Source organism: Eschrichtius robustus, chromosome 8 (genome assembly GCF_028021215.1).
Source record: "Eschrichtius robustus isolate mEscRob2 chromosome 8, mEscRob2.pri, whole genome shotgun sequence".
Taxonomy (NCBI): Eukaryota; Metazoa; Chordata; class Mammalia; order Artiodactyla; family Eschrichtiidae; genus Eschrichtius; species Eschrichtius robustus.
The window spans coordinates 92,510,836-92,536,505 of record NC_090831.1 but is presented as its reverse complement, the minus strand read 5'-3'; the positions used below and the strand labels follow the sequence as shown (position 1 = coordinate 92,536,505).

The window sequence follows — 25,670 nt, the reverse complement described above, 5'->3', positions numbered from 1 at the left end:
ATTTAAAGGTGGTGGTTTTGTGCAGCAAGGACAGGGTTTATGAGGTGTGGAAATAACAATGGTAATTCAGTTTCAAAATCTACTTTATATACTGTTGGAGAAAATGAATCAGTGAGTTAAAAAACCCTTCCCCCTTCCCAAATCAACACCACTAAAAAGGGAAGATAAATGCCTGAAAAAAGGATTCAAGTTACAGCTTAGCACTGGCTTTAGAAATGTGAAAGATTATTTAGAGATAATGCCTGCTTACATTATTGAAGTGTGTGTTAGAAAGCTTGGTTTCCAGGTAGTGTAGTTTAACCAAAGTCTTCATAACATTGTCTGTATAATGTATGGTCTCTAAAATATTTAACAAGCTATTGTTTGTTATGGATTGTAACAGGGAGAAATGAGGTCACTCTTTTGCTCATTGCTGTTCAGCTAAAGTTTTTGAGGAATATACATTCCCCTTTGCCACTCAAATTGCCTTTATGTAGGATTAATATTAGCTGGTCTTTCAGTTTTGTCTTGTTACAAACACTTTCAAATTTTCTAAAATGTTCTTTTAGGTTTTGATCAACAGAGTTCCCTTTCTTTTATTCCTGCTTACTTGGTGAAAGTAGGAAAATAACCTGGCTGCAGAATCCCCAAAATATTGTTTTTGTGGTCCCTAGGTTCAGGCCAGGAGCTGGACCTTTTACCTGCTCTGGATGTGGTTGGGCTACCTTATATGCCTGCCTCCCTCCTCTGCCCTCCCTCCTTCCCCCTCCTGGTTTTTTTTTTTTTTCCCTCCACCCTCTCCCCCTCCCCTCTTGCTTCTCCTCTCGCTTCCCCTCTCCCTACCGTCTCCCTTTCCCTCTGTCACACACACCTGATACAGAATGACCCTAGGAGAAATCAAGCCTGAGTTTATCTCCCCTGCTTCTACTCACTGAGTTTGGCCATGGGCTCTCACCTCCCAAACTCATAATCACTATAAAGGTGATTGACAAAAGAATGAGTAAGAGTGAAAATACCCGCTTACTAGGTGTTTGGAACCATCTCAGATTTCTTTTCTTGACTCTCTGAGACCTCAGATAGCACAGCGATTATTCTTTTAGGGAGTGTTCAAAACCTTGCTATGAGTAGCTCGGATTCACACTGTACAGGGTGGTGTCACCGTTACCTTTTGAAGAGGCCTTAGGGTGCACAGATCTGAGGACCGGGCTGGATTCTTGTCTCTGCAGTTGACTGCTGCTGCCCTGATCCTTTCACTTACCTCTGTCTTTTCCTTCATCTTGAAACTGGTGACAAGTCTTGCTTCCTTCATTGCTTCTGGTGTAGCTGATGAGTGTAAAGTATTTGCATCTTCCCAGAAAAAGGTATTATAAATGCAAGATATGATTTTTGAGGCATTGTTGTGTTTCTTCTTATATCCAACAATGAATGCACTGTGGGATGTGTGGGTATTTTAAAATCAACTCGTATTACTTTTTTTTTTTTTTTAATAAATTTATTTATTATTTTATTTTATTTTTGGCTGCGTTGGGTCTTCGTTGCTGCACGTGGGCTTTCTCTAGTTGTGGCGATCGGGGGGCTACTCTTCGTTTTGTTGCACGGGCTTCTCATTGCAGTGGCTTCTCTTGTTGCGGAGCACGGGCTCTAGGCGTGTGGGCTTCAGTAGTTGCAGCATGCGGGCTCAGTAGTTGTGGCTCGTGGGCTCTAGAGCGCAGGCTCAGTAGCTGTGGTGCACGGGCTTAGTTGCTCCACGGCATGTGGGATCTTCCTGGACCAGGACTCGAACCTGTGTCCCCTGCATTGGCAGGCGGATTCTCAACCACTGCGCCACCAGGGAAGCCCTCGTATTACTTTTTTAAACTTCTTATTTTAGAAAATTTCAGATGTATAAAAAAGTAAAATAGTATCATGAAGCTTCATGGACCTACCACCAGTGACAAGAGTGATTGACTCAGGGCTGATCTTGTTTTAACCACATCCCGTTCTAGTCCTCCTCTTTGCCCCCAGCTTATTGGAGGCAAATCCCAGACATCAAATTTTCATATGTAACTATTACAGGGTGTACCTATCTGTTAAAAAAAAAAAAAAGGAACTCTAAAGAAATTGCCACCCCCAAAATAAGTATTCCCTTAACATCATCAGATATCCATTTCCAGTCAGTATTCAGAGTTCTGCTGTTGACTGATGTATATTGTTTTACAGATTCCAAATTCGGAATTTGTAATTTACGAGATCCAAATAAAGTCCATCCATTGCATGGTTAAGTTTGCCAGTCACTTTTCAGCTATAGTTTCCCTTTCCCTCTCTCTCTTAAATTCCTTGTAATTTATTTGTTGAAGAGAATGGATAATTTGATTTTTTATTTCTTTTTCAGCATTCGAAGTCCAATCCAAACCATAAAATTTACTAGGCAAAAGATGGTATAGTTCAGGGAATGCATTTGTTGTTAAATAGAATCATTAGTGCTGTTATTTACAAAAAATAAAATACAGTCTAAGTGTAATCTTTATGGTGTTGCCCTGACCATTAATCACAGGAAATTACCTTGTCCAGGTACAGGTGGAGGGGCCAACATGTACAAACCCTGTAGAGGTTTGATTAGGAAAGATAGATGTTTATTCCTCTCACAAGGCAGACAACTGGCTAGGACTTTTTCATTTAACTTACCTCCTCTAAGAAGCAAACAGCCAGCATTTTATTGAGCACTAACCATCTGCCAGACTTTGTTCTAAATGCTTTAAATATATTATCAGCACTGGTTGTATAGGTGAGGAAGCAAGGCATAGAAAGGTTAGGGAACTTGCCTAAGTTTACAAACTGGCAAGAGGCAAAGCACAGAGTGGCAAGCCAGCGATCTGGCCCCAGAGTTTGCCCTCTGAACACCCCCTTCCCGCATTGGCCTCAGCCACGTTCCTCCTCAAGGACTTCAGTATTTGTCTGAACATTTCCGTCATTGAGCAGGATTTTATTGCCCAGGGTGAAAGCTTCAGAGACTGATAGCCCTAATAATAAGTTGTTATAAATTATTGATAGTGATAACACTGAAACTAATATAGGGCCTCAGAAATATTCTATGCTATAGAAATTGGTTTTTCAAATTGAGTCCTTCTCAAGATACGTTAAGAATAGCAAAAAAGCATCAACTCTTACTGTGTGCCAGTGATCAAAATCTTAGATTCAGTACTTGGAGATGTCAAATGCAAAAGGAGTCAACACATGAAAATTACCCCCTCTAGTTCACTGTGTGGAACAATGAAGCACATGGTACTTCCTCAGTACCAGGAAGGGTATGTTTTCTGACAGAGACTTAAAACAATTTGTCATTGATGTTGAGCTATATCTAGAAAGCCCATTAATATTATTCAAAACAGTTTCTGCCTGAAGCTGACCTAGAATATTAAGCCTCTGATGCATGTTGCAGACACCTGTTACTGTACCGGAAAGATGCAGGCATATTCTGACAGCATCTTGCTAACATGCACCTACCCTGTACTTCTTTTCCTTTTTTCCTTCCTCATGTGTTCATGTAACAGCATCTGCCCAGACACAGCCCCTGGCAGGTACAGCTACTTTGGACTCAATTATCAGCAGAAATAACATACTTTAATTTATTTGAGTGAGTTTTGCGCAGTCTTTGACATGATTTCTCACCATAAAAGATAATTTCTTAGTTAAAAAAAATGTTTGCCAAATTAAGTTTTATATGAGTTAAGTATTTTTAGAGAGCATCTATCTGGTTGAAAGTTTGTAATTTCTCCAAGCTGTAAGGGTATAGCTAGGAAAGTCAGGGAATCATTTCCCTAGATAGCATCTGTAATTTCATTTTATTCAGTTCTATTCAGTTTATTTAACTAACACTTATATGCCATATAACACAACCCTGTGCCAGACACTGTTCTAAGCTGTTTAATAATATTAACTTATTTATCCCTTGTAACAACCTTACGAGGTAGGTAATATTAATACAGTCTTCGCTTGGTATCCATGGGGAATTGGTTCAGGGCCTCCCTCAGGTACCAAAATCCACAGATACTCAAGTCCCTTACATAAAATGGCATAGTATTTGCATGTAACGTACACACATCCTCCCATATACTTTTAATCATCTCTAAATTACTTATAATACCTAATAAAATATAAATACTATTTAAATAGTTGCTTTTTGAAACTTTCTGGAATGTTTTTTCCTGAATATTTTCTATCTGCAGTTGATTGAATCTGCAGATGCAGTACCTACAGATACGGAAGGCTGACTGTATCCCCATTTTTTATAGATGGGGAAAGTGTGGCACAGAGAGATTAATAACTTGCCCAAGGCCACACAGCTGGTATATAGTGGAGTTGTATTTTAACATGCAGTCTGATCAGGCATCACTATTCTTAATCACTTTTCTATACCCATTCTCATGAACTGCGATATTAATAGTAATCTGTTTTCTTCCGCAACCAATTTTTTACTCACCAGTGTATAGCAAGGGGTCTGTTGAGGGTTTTTTCTTTTCTTTTGTTTTTTTAAGAAACTGAAGTGGAAGAGGCTTGAGCTTATTAAGAATTGACAGGAAGGATCCAGTAACCTGGGAGAGGTTACACTCATGGGAGAGGGGAGGTCATTGCTGGATCAAGGTCCCTTAGAAGACATCAGGAAACAACCTTGAAATTGCAGGTGGGAAGATCAGCCAAGGACCGGAGAAAGGGAGAAAGGGCAGAGAGTGGATGTGCATAAACTGGGGTGTAGGACTGGGAATATCAGGGGAGAGGGGATTTGTATAAAGAAATCAAACCACAGGTTTGGTTCCAGACAACTGAAATAAAGTGAGTATCACAATAAAGCCAGTCCCACGAATTTTTTGGTTTCCTGGTGCAGACAAAAGTTATGTTTACACTATACTGTAGTCTTTGTGTCTGAAAAAAAAAAGTGCATATCTTAATCAAAAAATACTTTATTGCTAAAAAATGCTAACCATCATCTGAGCCCTCATCTTTTTTGCTGGTGGAGTGTCTTGCCACCAGCAAGACATATTGATGGTGCTGACTGATGAGGGTGGTCATCGCTGAAGGCTGGGGTGGCTGTGACAGTTTCTTCAACTAAGACATCAGTGAAATTTGCTGCATCAGTTGACTCTTTTTTTCCATGAACGATCTCTCTGTAGCATGCAATGCTGTTTGATAGCATTTTACCCACAGCAGAACTTCTTTCAAAAATGGGAGTCAGTCCTCTTAAACCCTGCCTTAGCAACTAAATTCATATAATATTATAGATCCTTTGTTGTCATTTCAACCATCTTCACAGCATCTTCACCAGGAGTAGATTTCATCTCAAAAAACCACTTTCATTGCTCATCCTTAAGAAGCCACTTCTCATCCTTTCGAGGTTGAATATGAGATTGCAGCCATTCAGTCACATCTTCAGGCTCCACTTCTAATTCCAGTTCTCTTGCTGTGTCTACCACATCTACAGTTACTTCCTCCACTGAAGTCTTGAACTCCTCAAACTTATCCATGAGGGTTGGAAGCAGCTTCTTCCAAGCTCCTGTTAATGTTATTTGGACATCTTCCCATGAAGCACAAGTGTTTTCTTTTTTTTTTTTTAAATTATTAGCACCTTTAATTATTATTTATTTATTATTATTATTATTATTTTTTGGCTGTGTTGGGTCTTCGTTTCTGTGCGAGGGCTTTCTCCAGTTGTGGCAAGTGGGGGCCACTCTTCATCGCGGTGCGCGGGCCTCTCACTATCGCGGCCTCTCTTGTTGCAGAGCACAGGCTCCAGACGCGCAGGCTCAGTAGTTGTGGCTCACGGGCCCAGTTGCTCCGCGGCATGTGGAATCTTCCCAGACCAGGGCTCGAACCCGTGTCCCCTGCATTAGCAGGCAGATTCTCAACCACTGCGCCACCAGGGAAGCCCCACAAGTGTTTTCTTGATGGCATCTTGAACGATGAATCCTTTCAGAGGCTTTCGATTGACTTTGCCCAGATCCACAAGAGGAATCACTATCTATGGCAGCTATAGCCTTACAAATTGTATTTCTTAAATAATAAGACTTGAAAGTCGAAATGACTCCTTGATCCATGAGCTGCAGAATGGATGTTGTGTTAGCAGGCATGAAAACAACATGAGTCTAGTTGTACCTCTCCATCGGAGATCTTAGGTGACCAGGTACATTGTCAGTGAACAGTAATATTTTAAAAGGAATCTCTTTTTCCAGGATACTAGGTCTCAACAGTGGCCTTAAAATATTCAGTAAACCATATTGTAAACAGATATGATGTCACCCAGGCTTTGTTGTTCCATTTATAGAGCATAGGCATAGTAGATTAAACATCATCCTTAAAGGCTCTACAATTTTCAGAATGGTAAACAAGCATTGGCTTCAACTTAAAGTCACCAGCTGCATTAGCCTCAAATAGGAGAGTCAGTGTGTCCTTTGAGGTTTTGAAGCCAGGCACTGACTTCTCTCGAGCTATGAAAGTCCTAGATGGCATCTTCTTCCGGTATAAGGCTGTTGTGTCTACCTTGAAAATCTGTTGTTTGGTGTGGCCACCTTCATGGATTATCTTAGCTAGATCTTCTGGATAACTTGTTGCAGCTTCTACATCAGCACTTGCTGCTTCACCTGGCACTTTGATGTTATGGAGACGGCTTCTTGCCTTAAACCCCATGAACCAACCTCCGCTAACTTCAAACATTTCTTCTGCAACTTTCTCACCTCTCTCAGCCTTCAGAGAATTGACGAGAGTTAGGGCCTTTCTCTGGATCTGACTTTGGCTGAAGGGAATGTTGTGGCTGGTTTGATCTTCTATCCAGACCACTAAAATTTTCTCCGTATCATCAATAAAGCTGTTTTGCTCTTTACCTTTCATGTGTTCACTGGCGTACCGCTTTTCATTTCCTTCAAGAACTTTCGCTTTGTGCAGTCACAACTTGGCTGACTGGTGTGAGAGGCCTAGCTTTCAGCCTGTCTCAGCTTTCCACATGCCTTCCTCATGAAGCTTAATCATTTCTAGCTTTTGAGTTAAAGTGAGAAACATGCGGCTCTTCCTTTCATTTGAACGCTTGGAGGCCACTGTAGGGTTATTAATTGTCCTTATGTCAGTATTATTGTATCTTAGAGAACAGGGAAGCCCTAGGAGAGGGAGAGAGATGAGGAACAGCCTACTGGTGGAGCAGTCAGATCATACACCCATCTTGTATGGGCGCAGTTCCAGATGCCCCAAAAGAATTACAATAGTAACATCAGGGATCACTGATCACGGGTCACTGTGACAAATATAATAATAATGAAAAAGTCTGAAATATTGCGAGAATTACGAAAACCTGACACAGAGACCTGAAATGAGCAAATGCTGTTGGAAAACGGGCGCCGATAGACTTGCTTGCTCGACACAGGTTTGTCACAGACCTTCAATTTGTAAAAAATGCAATATCTGTGAAGTGCAATAAAGCGAAGCACAGTCAAATGAGGTCTGCTTGTACTTAGCGTCATATGCTACAAATGTTTCTTTCAGCTTGCATTTAAAATTGGATGTCGTACTATTTGGTGATAGAAATAGTCGTAGCGTTTTATGTTTTTCATAGTCTGTGCAGCTGTGGATGTGTGTATTATCTTTCCTGTGTTGACATATTAATATGTCAGTTAATCTACAACAGAGTATAAGTTACATGGGCCAATGAAAATGACATAGTCCACTTGTTGACTATTTCCCTTATGACTTTCAGTACTTTGGTTACTGCTATAATCTAAGTTTCAGGACTAATCTGTTACTGTATTTCATTCTCATCAGAGGATATATTTAATAGGACCTAAGTGCCACCAGTGAGCCCTCAGCCTAGTATAGGGCTGCTTATACGTGTAAGCTGTTGGCATGGGCTTTTATTTGAGAAAATAGCACAGAGTAGTACTTCTCTAAAAAGTCTTATCCTGGTGATTAAATACAAAAAGTCTTTTCATAGTAATTAAGTTCAGATAAAGTTGACTTTCTTGCTGGTACCTTATTCACATACTTGACTGAAGTTATGTGCTTTTTCTACCATCACACAGTTAAACTCTCCATTTTCATTAAATGCTTCATTTCCATATAAATTTTATATTGCCTAAAATTACCTTCTTTTTCAGTGTACTCCAGTTCTGTCATTTAAGAAAAAGTAGTGAATATTATTGGTGAGGCACAGATTTTTTTTTTTATATGAACTCATTCTGGACTATGAAATATATCTGAATTTTTCTCCATCCTCAAGACTCAGATCTTGTATCTTGTGCAGATACCACTCTATAGTATATAAGTGGCCAGGCTCTAGAGTCAGAGGATCTGCCATTGCCATTCAGTAGCTACATCAGCCTGGGCAAATTAATTCATGTCTCTTATGTCTATAATTTATCTGCTAAAAGAGGATAATAATAGTACTTCTCTCATGGGATTATTTGAGGATTACATGAGATAATGCATATACTTCTTAGTCTAATGCTTGACACCAGGTCATTGGTCAGTAATTATAAGCTATGATGATGATGATTAAAAACGGAAACTGTACTTTAACATAACCAGAAATGATATGTGGTGCTTGGTCTTGAATTCTTAAAGAAATCATATAGTCTAAGGAATTATTATTAATTTTTAAGGTATGTGTTATTATAGTTATATAAGATTTAGAGAGACTAGTAAACAGGTTGAATGGCATCAGGGATATGATTTGCTTTAAAATACTTTAGCAACAGAAAAAAAAAAGAGAGAAAAACAAAGAAAGAACAAAGGGATAGGTAGAGCGGTGTGACAGAATTGAATGGTTGTGAATTCCTTGTGACAGGTCTTTGGGTGCTTGCTTTACCTTTTAGCATATAGTATGTATGGTTAATGAATTACCTCCTTAAAATTATCAATGTTTTATGCATGTGGGCAGTAAAGCAATGAGGGCAGGCGTTTTTTTCAATCTCTTCGAAAGAAGACGGGTTCATTAATCTGGTCTAATCACTAGCCCCATACATGGTTTGGATTCCATTCTGCCTTGAATAATAATCCTGGGTTCCTTTGAACTGACAATGATATTTTTGATAATGTTTTTGGCAGAACTTAACAGGAATGTTTTCTGAAGGTCTAGAACATTCAGTATTATAATAACACATATATTACAATAGTATTATTTTAAAGCATAAACTTTGACTCATATATAAAACAAAATAGGCAACTTTTAGAAGATTAATGTTCTGTGAGAGGGAATACCTTATATGCTTAAGCAAAATCCTGTGTCTATGTAAGGACCAGCTTCCCCAAAACTCTGAATTAATAAAGGTTTGTCCTAAACAACAAGATCCTACTGTATAACACAGGGAACTGTATCCAATATCCTGTGATAAACCATAATGGAAAAGAATATGAAAAAGAATGTATATATGTATAACTGAGTCACTTGGATGTACAGCAGAAATTAACACAACATTATAACTCAACTCAACTATACTTAAATAAATTTTTTTAAAAATACTAAAAAACATAGCGATTTGTTCTCCCAAAGGTGAGGAAACCACTCACCACTCCCTTGTTCATTCATTCACGCATCACACAGTGCACAGGAGCAACAGTTGCGTGCCAGCAGCGTGAGGCCCTGCTGGAGACCCAAAGGTGACTCCTGCAGCAGATGGCAGAAGGGATCCAGGACACATGTGAAGGCAGCTATTTCAAGAAAGAGGAAGGTCACTTCTTCTACTAATGTGGGAGGGAGGGAGGACGTTGAAATGGGTGTAAGATATTGAAATGGAAAACAGGGACTGGGTCTGTGGCCTTGATCTTTTATAAGGAAAGTGGGGAAACAAGATGAACTGCTGCTGGAGAGTAAAAGAGAGAATGAAAGGGAGTTCAGGGCTGAAAGTGAGTTGCAGGAACAAGGTCAGCAACCTTTGAGCAAAAATGTGATCGGAAGTGAGTTAGTGATGAAAAATGGAACTGCTGAGTGCAGGACGGGACCTCCAAAGAGAGACATCTGAAATTGGTGGTGAATCCTGGCTCCCAAGTTAGACAGCTTTTGCCAGGTGTGCTCAGGAAAGAGGTATCAGGCGGTAGAGTTGGAGTCTGACACATCACAGTTGGAAAGAACTGAGAATGGGAATCTAGCATAATGAGGAGGAGAATTAAAGACATTACAACCATAGCTTCCATTTGGTCTCTTCAGAGGCTGATGTGATCTAATTGCCTTTCATTTTTAAGAGGAAATTAAAGAATTAGGGCTTCTTTTGAAAAGACTTAGTTACTGGGAAATTTTTTTAAGACCTTACAGGAGGGAGCTGTTGGAGAGAATAGTTATTTAGCCCACTCTTGGATAAAATGCTAATATTTTTGTGTCTATATTATAGTACATAACACAGTTAAGGGAGCACATATGATTCTTTAATTCTCTGAGCACTGCGCTAGAATTTCTTATTTCATACCTCATTTACAACTTATTATAGTGTGATCACACAAGTTCAGCCTCTATATTTTTACATAAATTAGGAGCATTTGTTGTTTTGAACGTAGAAAGATAGTTGGCATAGATCTCTTTTTATAGTTTTATGTTATAAAATTAACTCAAAATTATAACCTCTCCAAAGTACAGCAATAATGGAGGGGAAAAAGTCTGACTGGCCATGCATGCAGGGAGCACAAGTCTATTTGAGAACAGAAATAGAAGAAGGCATTCAGAGGTCCTCCTTGGACTGTGGCAAGATCAACAGTTCCATGCGGCCCAGAGTGCTTCCTGCTATGTGTGGACATGCTGGCACAGAGTTCCCTGTGGGTGTCTGTACATCACTGACCCACAGTGACCTTCCCTCGGGCTTCCTCTTTAAAGGCATGAGTGCTTTCCACTCTCGCCCTTCTTTGCCATCATTTGATTCTTCTAGCAGGTGCGCGAAAATAGGGATTGTTGTCACTTCGAAGTTGATCAGATTCTGTGGTTTGCTCCCCCTTTGGTCACACTTCTGTTGCATACAAAAAAAATAAAATGAGATGTAGTGATGTTAATAGGAGAGATTTTAAGATATGGACCAGGAGGAGGATCTAAATTAAAACAAAAACAAGCAAACAAATAACTTTATTCATGCTGAGAACACCCAGCGTAGAAGTGATCCACAGTTTTTCTCTGTAGCATTTTAAGAACCACACAATTCCAATTATTTTTGAAATTTTAAATTACTACATTATTATAAGAATAAATGGCTGGAACTTTAAAGTGGCAGAAAACCAAAAACTCATAGAGTAAATGTATTCAGAACTGGCTTTCTCATCCCCTTTAGCTCTAAACACTTACGCAGCCGACTTGTCTCATTGTACTTAAACAGTGCAGAGTTTTAGAAATTGATCAGAAGGGCTTTCCACCCCTATTCCTGTGTTTTAAAAGATGACCAGATGGGTGTTCTTTTCACCAGGATTCTGGTCGTCTCTGTCTGTTCTCCTCTGCCCTGTGTCTGCTGCCTATAGAGAATTCAGATTAATTTAGTTTTCCTAAATTCACTACCAATTAAATCATGCTCACACATAGCAACCCACCTTACAAGGACTTTTTTTGCTCTTCATTGCCATTTGTGCTGTAAGGTGATTCACCATTGACAAAGGAATCATTCATGATACGGTCCTCGTTAGTTCCTTTTCTGAAGATAAGACTTTACCCTCTCCTTATCTTTCTGTTCCCAGCACCTTGCAGAGTGCCCTACACAGAGTGGGCATCGATGCAGTTAAAGGAAGTTTACAAGTCTCTCACTGTTGTTGAGGCAAAGTATTAAAAGATTGTGTCATTATTGTCTCAGTTTTTTCTGTCTTCCACTCCAGTGGGGACGTGCTTATTAATAAGAGAGAGAACTCAAGCTTGAGTGCACCAGCAATGGTGATGGATTTGTTTCAGGTTCTCCTGTGTTAATCAGAACTGTGCTCTCAGACATGGCTCTATGGGAGCATCATTTGCAAAATCTGTCCTGCTAAAAAAAAAAAAAAGTAAATAAAGATTAGCAGATAAATTTATGGACAGTCCCTGACTTACAGTGGTTCGACTTAGGATTTTTTGACTTCACAGTGATGTGAAAGCAATACACATTTACTGGAAACTGTACTTTGAATTTTGATCTTTCCCTGGGCTAGCCATATTCGGTACAATGCTCTTGTAAAGCTGAATGGTTTTATCAGGACGTAACCCTGTAAGTTGAGGAGTATCTGTGTAGCGTCTTCTCCTAAGTATTTCCATTTAGAGATCTTTGACCACAAGTTAAACAGAGACTGCATCTTTTTATCTCCATTGAGCAACAGAGATTTCACGCTATTGCTGTTGAATCACTGATATTCATTCATTCAGGAAACAATTACTGCTCTCCTTCTCGGGGAAGGGCACTGATCTGGGCATTGGGGACACATCAATGAATAAAAAAAAAAAAAAATTCTTGCCCTCCCAGAACTTACATTCTATTGATGTTCAAAATACTATTAAGCTTTAAGTCAAGAAGTATTTTTAAAGGCTAGAGTTTCTCTTTGTATGGTAACCAGTATTGCTGTTTTTGTTTCACCGAAAATACTTGTGGTGTCTAAAGCAATGCTTCCTAAACTTTTCAGTGCCTAAAGTTCATTTTCAAACTTATGAAAACTATGGAGCTCTACAGAAAATAATGTACCTATCCTCATACACATGAATATTTGCATATCAGTGTAGAGGCTTTGTAGCTCCCTGGTTAAAAAGAAGAAGCATTTGACCTTTAGAAAGTCCAATTGCATAGGTCATCTTGTTAATAAATAGTATTTAATGATGATTTAGATACTTTTTTTTAGATTGAAGTATAGTTGATTTATAATAATGCGTTAGTTTCAGGTGTACAGCAAAGTGATTCAGTTATACATGTACATATATTTTTTTCAGATTCTTTCCCATTATAGGTTGTTATAGTTCCCTGTGCTATACAGCAAATCCTTATTGTTTATCTATTTTTATATCTAGTGGTTTGTGTCTGTTAATCCCATACTCCTAATTTATCCCTACCCTACTGCTTTCCCTTTTGGTAATCATAAGTTTTCATTTTTTTAAGTTATAATGAATATAAAGAATCTATCAGTATCAGTAAGCTGTTGAAAGGGACATTCGATTTTGGCTTCTTTCATTTTAAAAATTAGAACATTTTTTTGAGATAATAAATGTATGAAAGACATTATACTTACTGTTTTTGCAGGGCTTGAATTACTTAGATTTTTTAAATTTAGTCTGTTTTCATTAAGGTTTCTTTGCCTTTGCAAAGAACTGCATGCTTCAACCCAGAGTAGTTATAAAGAGCTCAGGTTTGCTTTACTTTCAAGATTGTTTATTACAGATACTTTCTAACAAAAGAGGCATTGTTAAAAAGGTCAGAATAATTACTGTTTATAAATCAGAGTGATTCCTCCCTCATGAAATGTCAAAGGAATAGTGTTTACCATAATCAAATTATGTAAATTCCAAGAAGAATAAGCATAAGACATTCTGCGTGTAAACAGGCCTTCTTATTTCACAGTCCTTGTTTCTGTTGACCAGATCCTATCATCACCTACTTTTAGTTACTTCTCTAAGAAACTTGTTTTCTAGTGAAATTCTTAATGAGTTCTCTAGAGATAGACATAAGCAAGTTTTTTCCTGAGTGGCTCAGTTCAACAGTTTAGCTGTTTCTAAGGATTTTACTTGAATTCAACAATGAGATTTTTAGGGTCTCAAGTCTTTAGAACTTATAGTCATTACTGTTTTTCTCAAATCAACAGTTGAACCAAATCTTTTCTTTAATTCATCCGTCAATCAGCAGGTGATCTGTACATCACTTATTTATAACTTTAGAAAGCATTGCACTCCTTTTTCTTTGAGCTTTACCTTCCCAAGAAGAATTCTGATTCAGTTAGCTTTATTCTCTGAAAAGAAAAATAACATGAAGTGGTTTTAAGTCATTCTAAGTAGTAAGAAAGAATCAGCTTGATGTTCAACATTGGCAATAGAGTTAACTGTAGTTTAAAATAATTATCTCCCTTTTTCATCATTCAACTAAAGCAAAATCCTTTATTGTCCTGACAAAGCCATCCCATTAGTTGGTTGCTTAGTCCTTCAACCTCAAATATTTGTAAAGTGAATCTGGACTTGGGTATTAATATTAAAAAAGAAAACTCAGAGTCTTTCTGCTCTTTAGGCAAACTACTGTGGAAACCCTGGTATCAAGGATCCTTCTTGTTTCATTTCCCTTTAATCAGAAGAGCTCATGACCCTTGTGTTGCTTTTGTTTTAAAATTAGAAAGCACATTAATAACTTTATCTAGGAAGACTTGCTTGAGGAGTTGCTTTCATTTATTGCCAAGGAAAAACTTCATTTGTATCAGTCACATGGTTGGGAGAAGAAAGGGGAGAAGTCGTTGACCTGAAGATATCAGGCATTTGTTGCCTGTTTTCTGGTTGTATACGGCGATCATAAAAGACAGTCAGCAATTCTGACTCATTAGTGCCTAGGCATTTGGGTCAAAACAGTGGTTGTTAAATATGACTGTGCTTTTAAACACATAGGGAGCTTTTAGGTCCATAGTAAGTCAGGATCCCCAGGCTAGGGCCTGGGCTTTATACAGCTCCCAGGAGAATGTTGTACACACCCATGTTTGGAGATGGCCTGGATGAGAGCCCCTTTTTCTGTGCCATGGTGAGCACCAAAACTCTTGGTCTAGTGGCCACCCCAGGGCAGCTAGCACACCTTCCACTCACTTCCCCAGAGTATCTTGCCAGGTCTGCGGTAGCACCAGCTCCTGGGGGCGTTACTATGACAATTTAGAATGCTCCTTGAGTTGTCCTTTGCCACTCGTTCTAGGAAAGAACACAGTAACAGTTCCCTGCACGGATGGTTGGAAGCGTCTTACACTGTTAGTCAATCAGAAAGCATTTGAGAAAATGCAGGAGGAGCAGTGAAATAGAAGCATTGAGATCACCTTCTATTTGTGTACTATTGCCTTTTGGGTAGAGGGCCTAGCGTCAGAGCAGCTGAACCATTCTGCTACCTCTTCTCACTATTCTCCTAACGTCTTCTTGCTCCCACTGTTTCCTCCCTGACTGCTGGTGCATCTCCCTGCACTACTATTCATTGTAGAGTAGATATTAATTGTCCTCACACACAGCATAGTTAAATTTAAGACAAGGGACTTGGCTTTTTCAAAGACACTACTATTTTTTGGTATTTACAATTGTTTTATAAAGTGTAAGCGTAGGACTTCCCTGGTGGCGTGTTGGTTAAGAATCCGCCTGCCAATGCAGGGGACAGGGTTCGAGCCCTGATCTGGGAAGATCCCACATGCTGCAGAGCAACTAGGCCCGTGAGCCACGACTACTGAGCCTGCGCTCTAGAGCCCGCGAGTCACAACTACTGAGCCTGTGTGCTGCAACTACTGAGCCCGTGTGCTGCAACTCCTGAAGCCCGTGCGCCTAGAGCCTGTGCTCTGCAACAAGAGAAGCCACCACAATGAGAAGCCTGCACACTGCAATGAAGGGTAGCCCCGCTCGCCGCAACTAGAGAAAGCCCACGCATAGCAACGAAGACCCAGCGCAGCCAAAAATAAATAAATAAATTTAAAAAATAAAAATAAAAAAGTGTAAGCATAAAAGAACCAGACAGTTCTTTTTCCAATTAGTGTACCAGAATAAGACCACCGAAGTGTTTGCTCTCTTTTGTTACTATCACTTTTGGAGAACATAAATTTATTTCAGTGACTTAACTGTTCAAAATGATTTTGGAAATATTCTTTGTAATTTTTTGCAGATTAATCAGACTTCAACCCAAGATATTATCCAATCATACACTTTTGGATAAAGTATACATTGTGTAACTTCCACAATCATTAAACCACTAGGCAGTTTTGCTTCTTGTGAGAGGGGAGCTATATAGAGTGATAAACATGAATCCATATAGAGAAATACAAAAATCTCCTTGGTGTTGGTCATTCCTAACTTTAGGTGCATTGCTCTTTGAAGGCAAATGGTTGTCCTAAGAACGCCATATGGGAGAGCCACTTTATGTGATTAATCAGAAGGCTGGGAGGACCCTCCCACCTCTGGCCTGGAGGCCTCCAAGACCCTAGGTAGGGCCTTTCCTACAGGACAGCTGCTTCTGAGTGTTATGATTGGAGGAGGGGGTGGGAAGATAGGAGCATCCTATCCTGCTAAGAAGGGGAAGGAGAAGCCATTAGGGTCTTCAGAACCCTACTGTGCCTCCCATATTATTTGCATCACTGGTAAAAAGTTTTCTATCAAACTATGCTGTTGAAGTACACCCTTTATTATCAGAGGTTGTTTTGAGTACATCAGAAGGTCAGTAGTGCAGCTGAACAGGTTCACAGACATAAACTTCCTAAACACAGATATGTTTGTGACTTTATTTTTTTTTGTCTGGCTTCATGCATTTTTAATTATTATTTTTGTATTTTATTGAAAATATTCATAATAAAATCCTTGGTTCACGTGACATGGGTAGGCTTGTTCTTTTTGTCTGTTTTGAGGTGTTCTGTTATTTTGAAGACAGCGTAACATTGTGGTTAAGAGCTGAAACTTTGGAATCAGACCCTGGAAATTAATTTCCTGGTTCCAACCTTGACTGACCATGCAACTTTGGCCAACTTACCCAATATCCCCAAGCCTCAGCTTTCTCATTTGTAAAATGGGGATGCGAGGGGCTCCTACCTTATAGGGTGGTTGGGAGAATTAAATGAGAAAATCCATGTAAAGCATATATAAATACACCAGGACAGGGGATATTTTGACTTTTAATATTTTTCCCCAGGGATATCTGGGGATACTCTTGCACACTCTTATTTCATTATCTTGGTTTTCTCAAATCCTTGTTAGAAGAAGGCAGGTTATAAATAATAAATAGTTGTGATTTTTTTGTTCTTTATTTCCAAAGAAAGAATTTGAGATTGTTGATTTATAATATGTTGATTTATAATGGCTCACACAAGGAATTCAGGTGGACACTAAATTTCTCTGGCAGTGATATTTCCTCTGGGAGGACATGGCACTATAACGGGAAGTCAAATGATGATTTTTCTCTGCTGGTAATAATATCAACTCTCATTTCTTAATGTGTCTAGAAGTGTTCTATGTGCTTATTCATTCTTTGCTGATGAAGAAGGCAGTATTCTCATTTGAAAACATATTATGTCACCATAGATATTTCCATTACTATATGTTTACTGTAATAAAGACATAGGATATGCGGGGCAGACAGAGTTAAATGGCATGATCTAGAATCTGGAGGGGCCATGAAGTTAATTATGTGACTCTCACATCTGGTGGTAAGGTACCATTGATTGAAATGTCTCTGGAGAATTTTGTACATTTCACTACTGTGAAGTAATAAGATATTATAGGGAAGAGAGCGAAAGTTGCTTCCCAATAATTTATATTTTGCTCTATTTTTTCCTAAAAGGTTGTATTTGTTCAGTCTTTAAACACTAAGGAGGTACCAAATCATTGGCTAGCAGCTGGGAATGTAAAGGTTAATAGCCGTGGGCCTGTATTCTAGTTAGTCACAGTGTAATAGAAAGAAACACACATACCTCTTATGATTAGGGGGAAAAAAGTATAAATAATGTAATGTAGGTATGCACATCTTATAATAGGACACTTCTTAAATTCACAAAAGCTAGTTCTGTTTTCTGATGAGGTGCCACTCTTTGACTTACAGTAGAGAATTGAAAATACCTTTGTGTGTGGCCACAAAAGTTTGTGAGAGAATTTTAGAAGATGTGCCAGAGTGAAATGTCATCCACTCATTTGGTCCCCCTGCCTTGAAGGCAACATTTTGGCATTCTCCAGATGTGTGTGAGCGTGTGGGTGGTATTTATTGTAATCTGAAGATTCTGAAATGTGTTGCTGTAGTTCTTTTTTTTCTCTGAAACCATTTGCTGATTAAGTGGTTGCTGTGTCACCAAAGCTGAAGAGAAATTGATTGAGTTTGTATACCAACAACTTTCACCAAATGAATAAAAATTTTATTTAATTGGCCATAAAAAGTTGTGTTTTTTTTCCTTTTAAAAGAAGTCTGGTTTTAAAAAAATTGCACGTGACTTATTTCTCCATAGTACCCATATTCAGTCTATTTTTATCTCCCCTTTAAGGCATGCTTAAGCTAAGGGATATGGCTTAGTACATATTGGTATTCTTTCTGTAATAGGATGTGATAATAATACTTGCATAATCAGGATTCTGTCTAGACTAGTGAAATTAATATAGTGACAGAGCAAAAGGAGTGTCTGAAATAGAATGCTTTAGGAAACATTATTTTACCAGAAGATTGATGAAATTTGTGAATATGGAATGGTATTTTATATCAGTATTAAAGTTAAGGTCTCAATATATAGAATGCCATGTTGACTTTTGTATATTAATATTATTGTTATTTATCATTTTTGGCTGACCTGTCAGAAGATAAAGTGACGTTTGTTTCAAATGTTTCAGTAGGGATAAAGAGGAGCCTCAAACATAAGTGTGCCTCAAACATATAAAAAAGAGCATGCGGCCCGCAATCAAGAGAGGGGAAAATGGTCACACTGCTTGCGTTTGGGGCTAAAATACAATCAATAAACATATGTTAGTAGGTGACTGATGACTAAGAAGCAAAACCAAACACTGGTCTTAAACCTCCGGAGTTTTGACCAACTAAAGCCAAATACTTAAATCTTTCTGGAGGTTTGCATTTGTTTAGTAAAATAATTTATTTCCCAAGTCATTTTTCTAAGTATGTTTCATTGAAAAAACTACCAAGGAACAATTTCGAACCAGGGATGGCTTTGAAACCTGCTAAATCAGGATTTCCACTTCTTCCATTCCTCTTAGCCCAGGAAGGACGTGGGGTCCCTCTTGGGACCAAGCTTGACTGTGTCAGTGGAGTCCCGGAGGATGAATGACTTCTCCCTTATCTCAGTGTTCTGTAAATATTTGCTCAATTATTCTATGAAGCAGAGAAAGAATTTATTTTATAGCATTCAAATGAAGTACGAGCGTTTTGAATTATATGTGGCATAGAATTCCTACTCAGCCACACACCAGCTCTGTAATCTTTTTTTTTTAATTTAATTTTATTTATTTTTTTATACAGCAGGTTCTTACTAGTCATCCATTTTATACACATCAGTGTATACATGTCAATCCCAATCGCCCAATTCATCACCCCCCCACCCCCACCCTCCCCGCCACTTTCCCCCCTTGGTGTCCAAACGTTTGTTCTCTACATCTGTGTCTCAATTTCTGCCCTGCAAACCGGTTCATCTGTACCATTTTTCTAGGTTCCACATATATGCGTTAATATACGGTATTTTTTTTTTAATCGGTCATCAATTTTATACACATCAGTGTATACCTGTCAATCCCAATCGCCCAATTCAGCACACCACCATCCCCACCCCACTGCGGTTTTCCCCCCTTGGTGTCCACACGTTTGTTCTCTACATCTGTGTCTCAACTTCTGCCCTGCAAACCGGTTCATCTGTACCATTTTTCTAGGTTCCACGTATATGCGTTAATATACGATATTTGTTTTTCTCTTTCTGACTTACTTCACTCTGTATGACAGTCTCTAGATCCATCCACGTCTCAACAAATGACTCAATTTCGTTCCTTTTTATGGCTGAGTAATATTCCATTGTATATATGTACCACGTCTTCTTTATCCATTCGTCTGTCGATGGGCATTTAGGTTACTTCCATGACCTGGCTATTGTAAATAGTGCTGCAATGAACATTGGGGTGCATGTGTCTTTTTGAATTACGGTTTTCTCTGGGTATATGCCCAGTAGTGGGATTGCTGGGTCATATGGTAATTCTATTTTTAGTTTTTTAAGGAACCTCCATATTGTTCTCCATAGTGGCTGTATCAATTTACATTCCCACCAACAGTACAAGAGGGTTCCCTTTTCTCCACACCCTCTCCAGCATTTGTTGTTTGTAGATTTTCTGATGATGCCCATTCTAACTGGTGTGAGGTGATACCTCATTGTAGTTTTGATTTGCATTTCTCTAATAATTAGTGATGTTGAGCATCTTTTCATGTGCTTCTTGGCCATCTGTATGTCTTCTTTGGAGAAATGTCTGTTTAGGTCTTCTGCCCATTTTTTGATTGTGTTGTTTGTTTTTTTAATATTGAGCTGCATGAACTGTTTATATATTTTGGAGATTAATCCTTTGTCCGTTGATTCGTTTGCAAATATTTTCTCCCATTCTGAGAGTTGTCTTTTCATCTTGTTTAAGGTTTCCTTTGCTGTGCAAAAGCTTTGAAGTTTCATTAGGTCCCATTTGTTTGTTTTTATTTCCATTACTCTAGGAGGTGGATCAAAAAAGATCTTGCTGTGATTTATGTCAAAGAGTGTTCTTCCTATGTTTTCCTCTAAGAGTTCTGTAGTGTCCGGTCTTACATTTAGGTCTCGAATCCCTTTTGAGTTTATTTTTGTGTATGGTGTTAGGGAGTGTTCTAATTTCATTCTTTTACATGTAGCTGTCCAGCTTTCCCAGCGCCATTTATTGAAGAGACTGTCTTTTCTCCAACAGCTCTGTAATCTTGGGCAAAACTATTTACTATTTCTCAGTTTTCCCAACTATAAAATGGCATAATAATAATACCGACTTCCTAAAGGCGTAGTGAGGATAAAAGGAGTTAATCCGTGTAAAGTCCTTAGCAGAGTGCCCATTCTCAAAAAAATAGTGTTTTCTCAAAAAAATAGTATTACCTAATAAAAAATTAGTATTACCTAATGACTATTTTAAAGTGTAATTCATTTATCCCAAGGTGAATTTTTGCACATTTCCTTTTAGTACATATTAAATTTGAAATAATAGTAAATATTCTTCTACTCTGAAGAGAGTTTGCAGTCCTTTGCCATGAATTATAGTAAATGACAATTGGATTAGATTGATTTAACTCTGCATCCAAGGTTGGATCTGTCATTTCCAGCCTCCACTTCAGAATTATATCCTATGGGAACTTTACAGTCTTCATTTGAGAATCCTTGCAGCAATTTATATTCTCTTCAGTCACATCTCATCAGCCACTGCTCTGTGGAACAAGACATAGGTAATAAGTGTGGAAATGACCCCGTAGAAATGTGTATTGGTTGCCCTTTCTCATGTGAGAGATCAGGGTTAGGCATAATATAAGAAAAGGACAGGGTGAGCCAGGTAGTTGAATCTGTTAAATATATCTATCTAGATTTAGATGGCAAAAGAGAATAAAAATATTCCAGAACAACCATAAATTCAAATCCATATGCTTCCTTAGAGATCTGATTATGGTCCTCATTTCTCCCCCTGTAGGGGAGAAGGGTGATTTTGGATGACAGAGCCATTATTTATGGCAAGGACCAAGTGATAAATAAGCATGAAGACTTGGAAGGGTCTGAACCTTACTAAGCCCTACCTTCCCTTTCCCTGCTTGATCCCTAGGCTGAAGCTACACTGACCAAGGCCAATGTCACATTTTGGGGATGTTGGCTGTGTGTTTTCTGCCTGAGGCAGCCAGCCATTTGATTCTGTTGTGGGCACCAGGGTATTAAAATTCAGAAGCTTGTGGTAGCTGGTAGATTAATTTGGGGGCGAGGGTGATATTCATTTTATTTTTTTGAACATAAATAGTGTAACACATTATCTTGGGTATAAATGGTGTCCACAAGTATTTATTGACTTGAATTAGTGGCTGATCAACAGCATTATTTGTGTTTGCATTAAATCTAGGTGTCACTGTATTTTCAATGCAAGTTCTATAGACAGTGCGAGGTCTTCTGTTCCTTTGTGGACCAAAGAAAATTCAAGTTTCATTTCTTGGTCTCTCTTTTTGTGTTTTGGATTATAGGTTTATAAAAGCATAAAATATTAAGCCTTCTAATGAATGGCTACCACTCAGAATGGTGTCCTTGTATGATGTTTATTAAATACTATGACACAAAACATGATAAAAAATCTTAGGTACAAACACACAAAACACATTGTCACGTGTTTTCTTTTAGTGTACTTTTTTCTACTTTTTAAAATAATGATATCACTGATATAGAAGCTTATTCTTTTCAAAGTTAATTTTTTGCTTGCATATATATTTATGTTTTCTGCTTTTGCACTTGCCTCTTTGCCAGTTTTGTCAGAAGTGAAGCAAATGTTTATTGTCTTGGGTTCTCTCCTAAATTATATCCGCAGTTTTGATGTCAAATGAAAGACTTAGTAAGTTTTGAGTTTAACTCTTAAGATGAAGAGCAGCTAGAAAAGTAATGAGTCCTTACATATTAAATAATTTTCAAAATATTAAACTTCTTTTCTCTTGTAGTGAGAGATTTTTCTTGAGGCTGAATAGAAATGGGCTTCCCAAAGCCCCAGATAAACCAGAACGACAGTGCTCTCTCTTTGTGGTAAGTGGATCTTGTTTTATCCAGGTGGCAGATTCTTTCTTAAGTACTTTATCTTATTTAAGAGAAATAAGTTATTGTGAGAGAACATAGTAGATTTGCTTAAACTTTGTAAATAACACATAAATTACAGTAGTGCCCCAAAATCTGAATACCAGCATTCACAGTCACACCTTTGTCCCTTAGTGTGTATTAGAGCCTGTCACACTATGGCCAAAGCCCAATGGTGATAGGGCTCAGTATGGCAGGTGGTATTTAGTATGTACTTAATAAGTGTTTAAAGAATGAGTGAGTGAGAGGCTGAAATAAGAATGGGCTTTCCTTTTAAGTCTTATTTGACATCATAGGCTTACGGTAAAGTTGATTGTAGTGGTATTTTAGAACAGGATTTGAACTTCATGCTTCTGCTACAGAAATTCCATTAAGAATGTCTATGTTTATCTTTGTCTTTCTTCTGTTATTTGTGAAGATTATGTGCTATGTATGCCTTTTAAATGCTTCTGCATAAATTATGAGTTCTAAAATGACCAGACTTTGTTTTTTGGTAGGATTTGGGTAGCAGTGAGCTAAGAAGGGACATCTACATTACCGTGCACATCATCCGAATCGGTAGGTATGATACTTGGTGTGACAGGAGCACGACAGGGAGAATTACTGAGAGGTCTCTATGTAGTTGTAATTTATGTGATGTCTAGATCAGAAAGAAGTCAAGGCCACATTTGAATCCAGTAAGTACAGAATTTGGGAATTGTTCCCTGGTCTCCCCAGACTTTCACATCACCATAAATAGATTTTGTTCTCTTTCCGTGTAAGTCATTAGTTAGTTTGTTGTGTTTCATTTTGTTTTATTGGGCTCTCTAAACATATTTGATTCAAACACATGGTATTTGTTTTTTTTTAATTCTAATTTCTGTTAACAGCATAAATTAAACTTCTAGGAGCTGGATTTCCTACAAGTTTATGGAACCAATTGGCATTTTCCAAAGTGCAGAAGGCTGCAGAGCATTATTACAGAAAGTGCTATAAGGGTTATGAAATACTGAAAACTTTGTGTATATTTTTCACTTGTATAATTTCATCAGCTTATTAAAGGGTCTGAGAAGTCCTACAGAGAAATATAAAAATGCTTCTCTAACTTTGTTGACCCTTGCTTTCTCCAAATTTGATTTAACTGTGGAAACATTTATATGATGTAACGTTTATTAACATCTTGCAGAACACACTTTGAGTGTTCTACAGTGAACTTGCACATCAGAGCCAAAATGTGGTCACTAGTTTTTACACATATAAGGCGTCTAAAAGCAGGCATTTTATGGCAGAGGAACTACATGGTGTAGCCTACATCATTTTTCTATTACAGCTAACCAGCCGATACTGGCAATTGGTTCCCACTTCCTCATTAACTGTGCTGCATGACTTGCTGGGGATACTTCTGCAAGATAGTGATATCTCACCATGCGGTCCTGCACAGTGATCTTTATTTTTATAGTTTTTTATTTTATGCACATGATAACCACATTGTGCATTGAGAGAGACTATAAAACATGTCATTTCAACATAGATTTTCTAAGTATTTTTTCTCATAAAAATCTGTTCTGAAAACCCATTTCATTTTATCCTGTTTTTATATTTGAGGGACAATAGAAATAAATAAAAAAGTAAATGGTTTTTGGTTTTGTTTTAGTTTTCTTTTTATAGATGAGTATGGGGTGGGGTGGAAATTGGAAAGAATCTTTTAAAACGTTGGAAAAGTTGTAATGCGTGTTGCTGTGTATTTATGAAATAAAGCCTCTGTTCCCAGGATGGCAGGGGTGCAGTTTATGTAATTCTTTGTGTTTTTTTAAAATTTATTGAAATTTATAATAGCAATTGTTAATGTAAAATGTGGTTTTGGATATCTTCGTGTAAACATTGCTAAAATTTGTGTATAATCTTCTATAGCGTTGAGAAAAAAAGTAAACCACTTTAGCTTTCAGAACTTTTTAAAACGTATCTATAGGTTTTTGGTGGTAGAAACACACACGGTAGAGTGACTACATGCCCTGCTTGCCCATGGCCTGGGCACCTCTGTCCTTCACTCCCAGGATACAGCTGAGGAAACCACTTCACAGTATTACCCATCACAGAGCTGCCTTTCAAATACCTGGCATTTGATTAGTGGTTGTATTTTTTACTAAGATTTTTATGATCATTAAGTCATCAGAATGAATGTTGAATTAGAAATTATCTACCCTCCTTCCCTGAGCTTTGGTCAAATTAATTCTTTATTGTCATTACTACAAAAACTTGTCTGATGATCACTCCATAAGATTGAAGGTAAGAAACTCTTAAGAAAGATTAAGACTTAGTCTGCTGCAGTGAAATTAAGGAGTGGAAGATTCTTGTCCATCAGGGACAGATACTTCTTACTTTTTCTAGAGTATTCCTCGTACTGTTTAATGGGAAAAGGGCACGCTGACCCTCACTGGCTGCAGAGAGCAGGAAGTAATAGCACCTGCCTCAGAATTTAAGCCCTGATCTTTGATTGGAAAGAAGAGGAGGAAACAAAGAGAAATAAATAGTTTCCCCACGCCGGATTCGTGAATAACAACTGTATGATTTCTATTCAGCAGTGATTAGTTCAACTTACATCAAAACAATGGCCATTCATAACTCTGAAGGACAGACTTGAACATTAATACTTACATCATTTACTTCTCAGCTCAACAAACTTAGTTGGTCTTTCACCACCATTCATTTACACCCACCACGCCTTTCAATAAATTTAGGAATGGCTATCCCTGTCTGAACACGAACAGTCATTCCTGGCTTTCACCATAAAACAAAAGCATCTCTAACCTATTTTCTACCGCCAGGAACACCCATCCCTCTTATTGGTATATTAGTAATTATCGGAGCTCTCAGCATATTCATCCAACCAATAGCTCTAGCTGTATGACTAACAGCTAATATTACAGCCGGGCACCTACTAACTCATTTAATTGGAGGAGCAACGCTAGCCCTAATAATCGTTAGTTCTACTACAACCTTCATTACATTTATTATTCTTATTTTACTTACTATTCTTAAATTCACAGTAGTCAAGTTTACGTATTAACCCTATTAGTAAGCCTTTACCTACATGGTAATACCTAATGACCCACCAAAAGCATGCATGCCACGTAGTAAACGCCAGCTCCTGACCTCAGAAGAGCCCTCTAGGCTCTTCTTATAGTATCCGGTCTAGTATATGAATCCATTTTAGCTCATCATTCGTATTATCCTTAGGCCTGTTAACCAGTATATTAATAATATATCAATGATGACAAGACATCATC

The 25,670-nt window shown here is 38.1% G+C and overlaps 1 protein-coding gene and 1 pseudogene across 4 annotated transcripts in view; both read left to right on the top strand.

Annotated features, from left to right (window-relative positions):
* Window positions 1-25,670, top strand: part of DOCK4 (dedicator of cytokinesis 4) — a 482,024-nt gene that overhangs the window by 231,903 nt on the left and 224,451 nt on the right. For all 4 annotated transcript variants that reach the window (XM_068549319.1, XM_068549318.1, XM_068549321.1 and 1 more), the window contains exons 9-10: window positions 22,275-22,356; window positions 22,902-22,962. In XM_068549319.1, the coding sequence (XP_068405420.1) occupies window positions 22,275-22,356; window positions 22,902-22,962 (143 nt within the window). The remainder of the gene's footprint in view (window positions 1-22,274; window positions 22,357-22,901; window positions 22,963-25,670) is intronic.
* Window positions 23,809-25,488, top strand: LOC137768717 (ATP synthase subunit a-like; annotated as a pseudogene).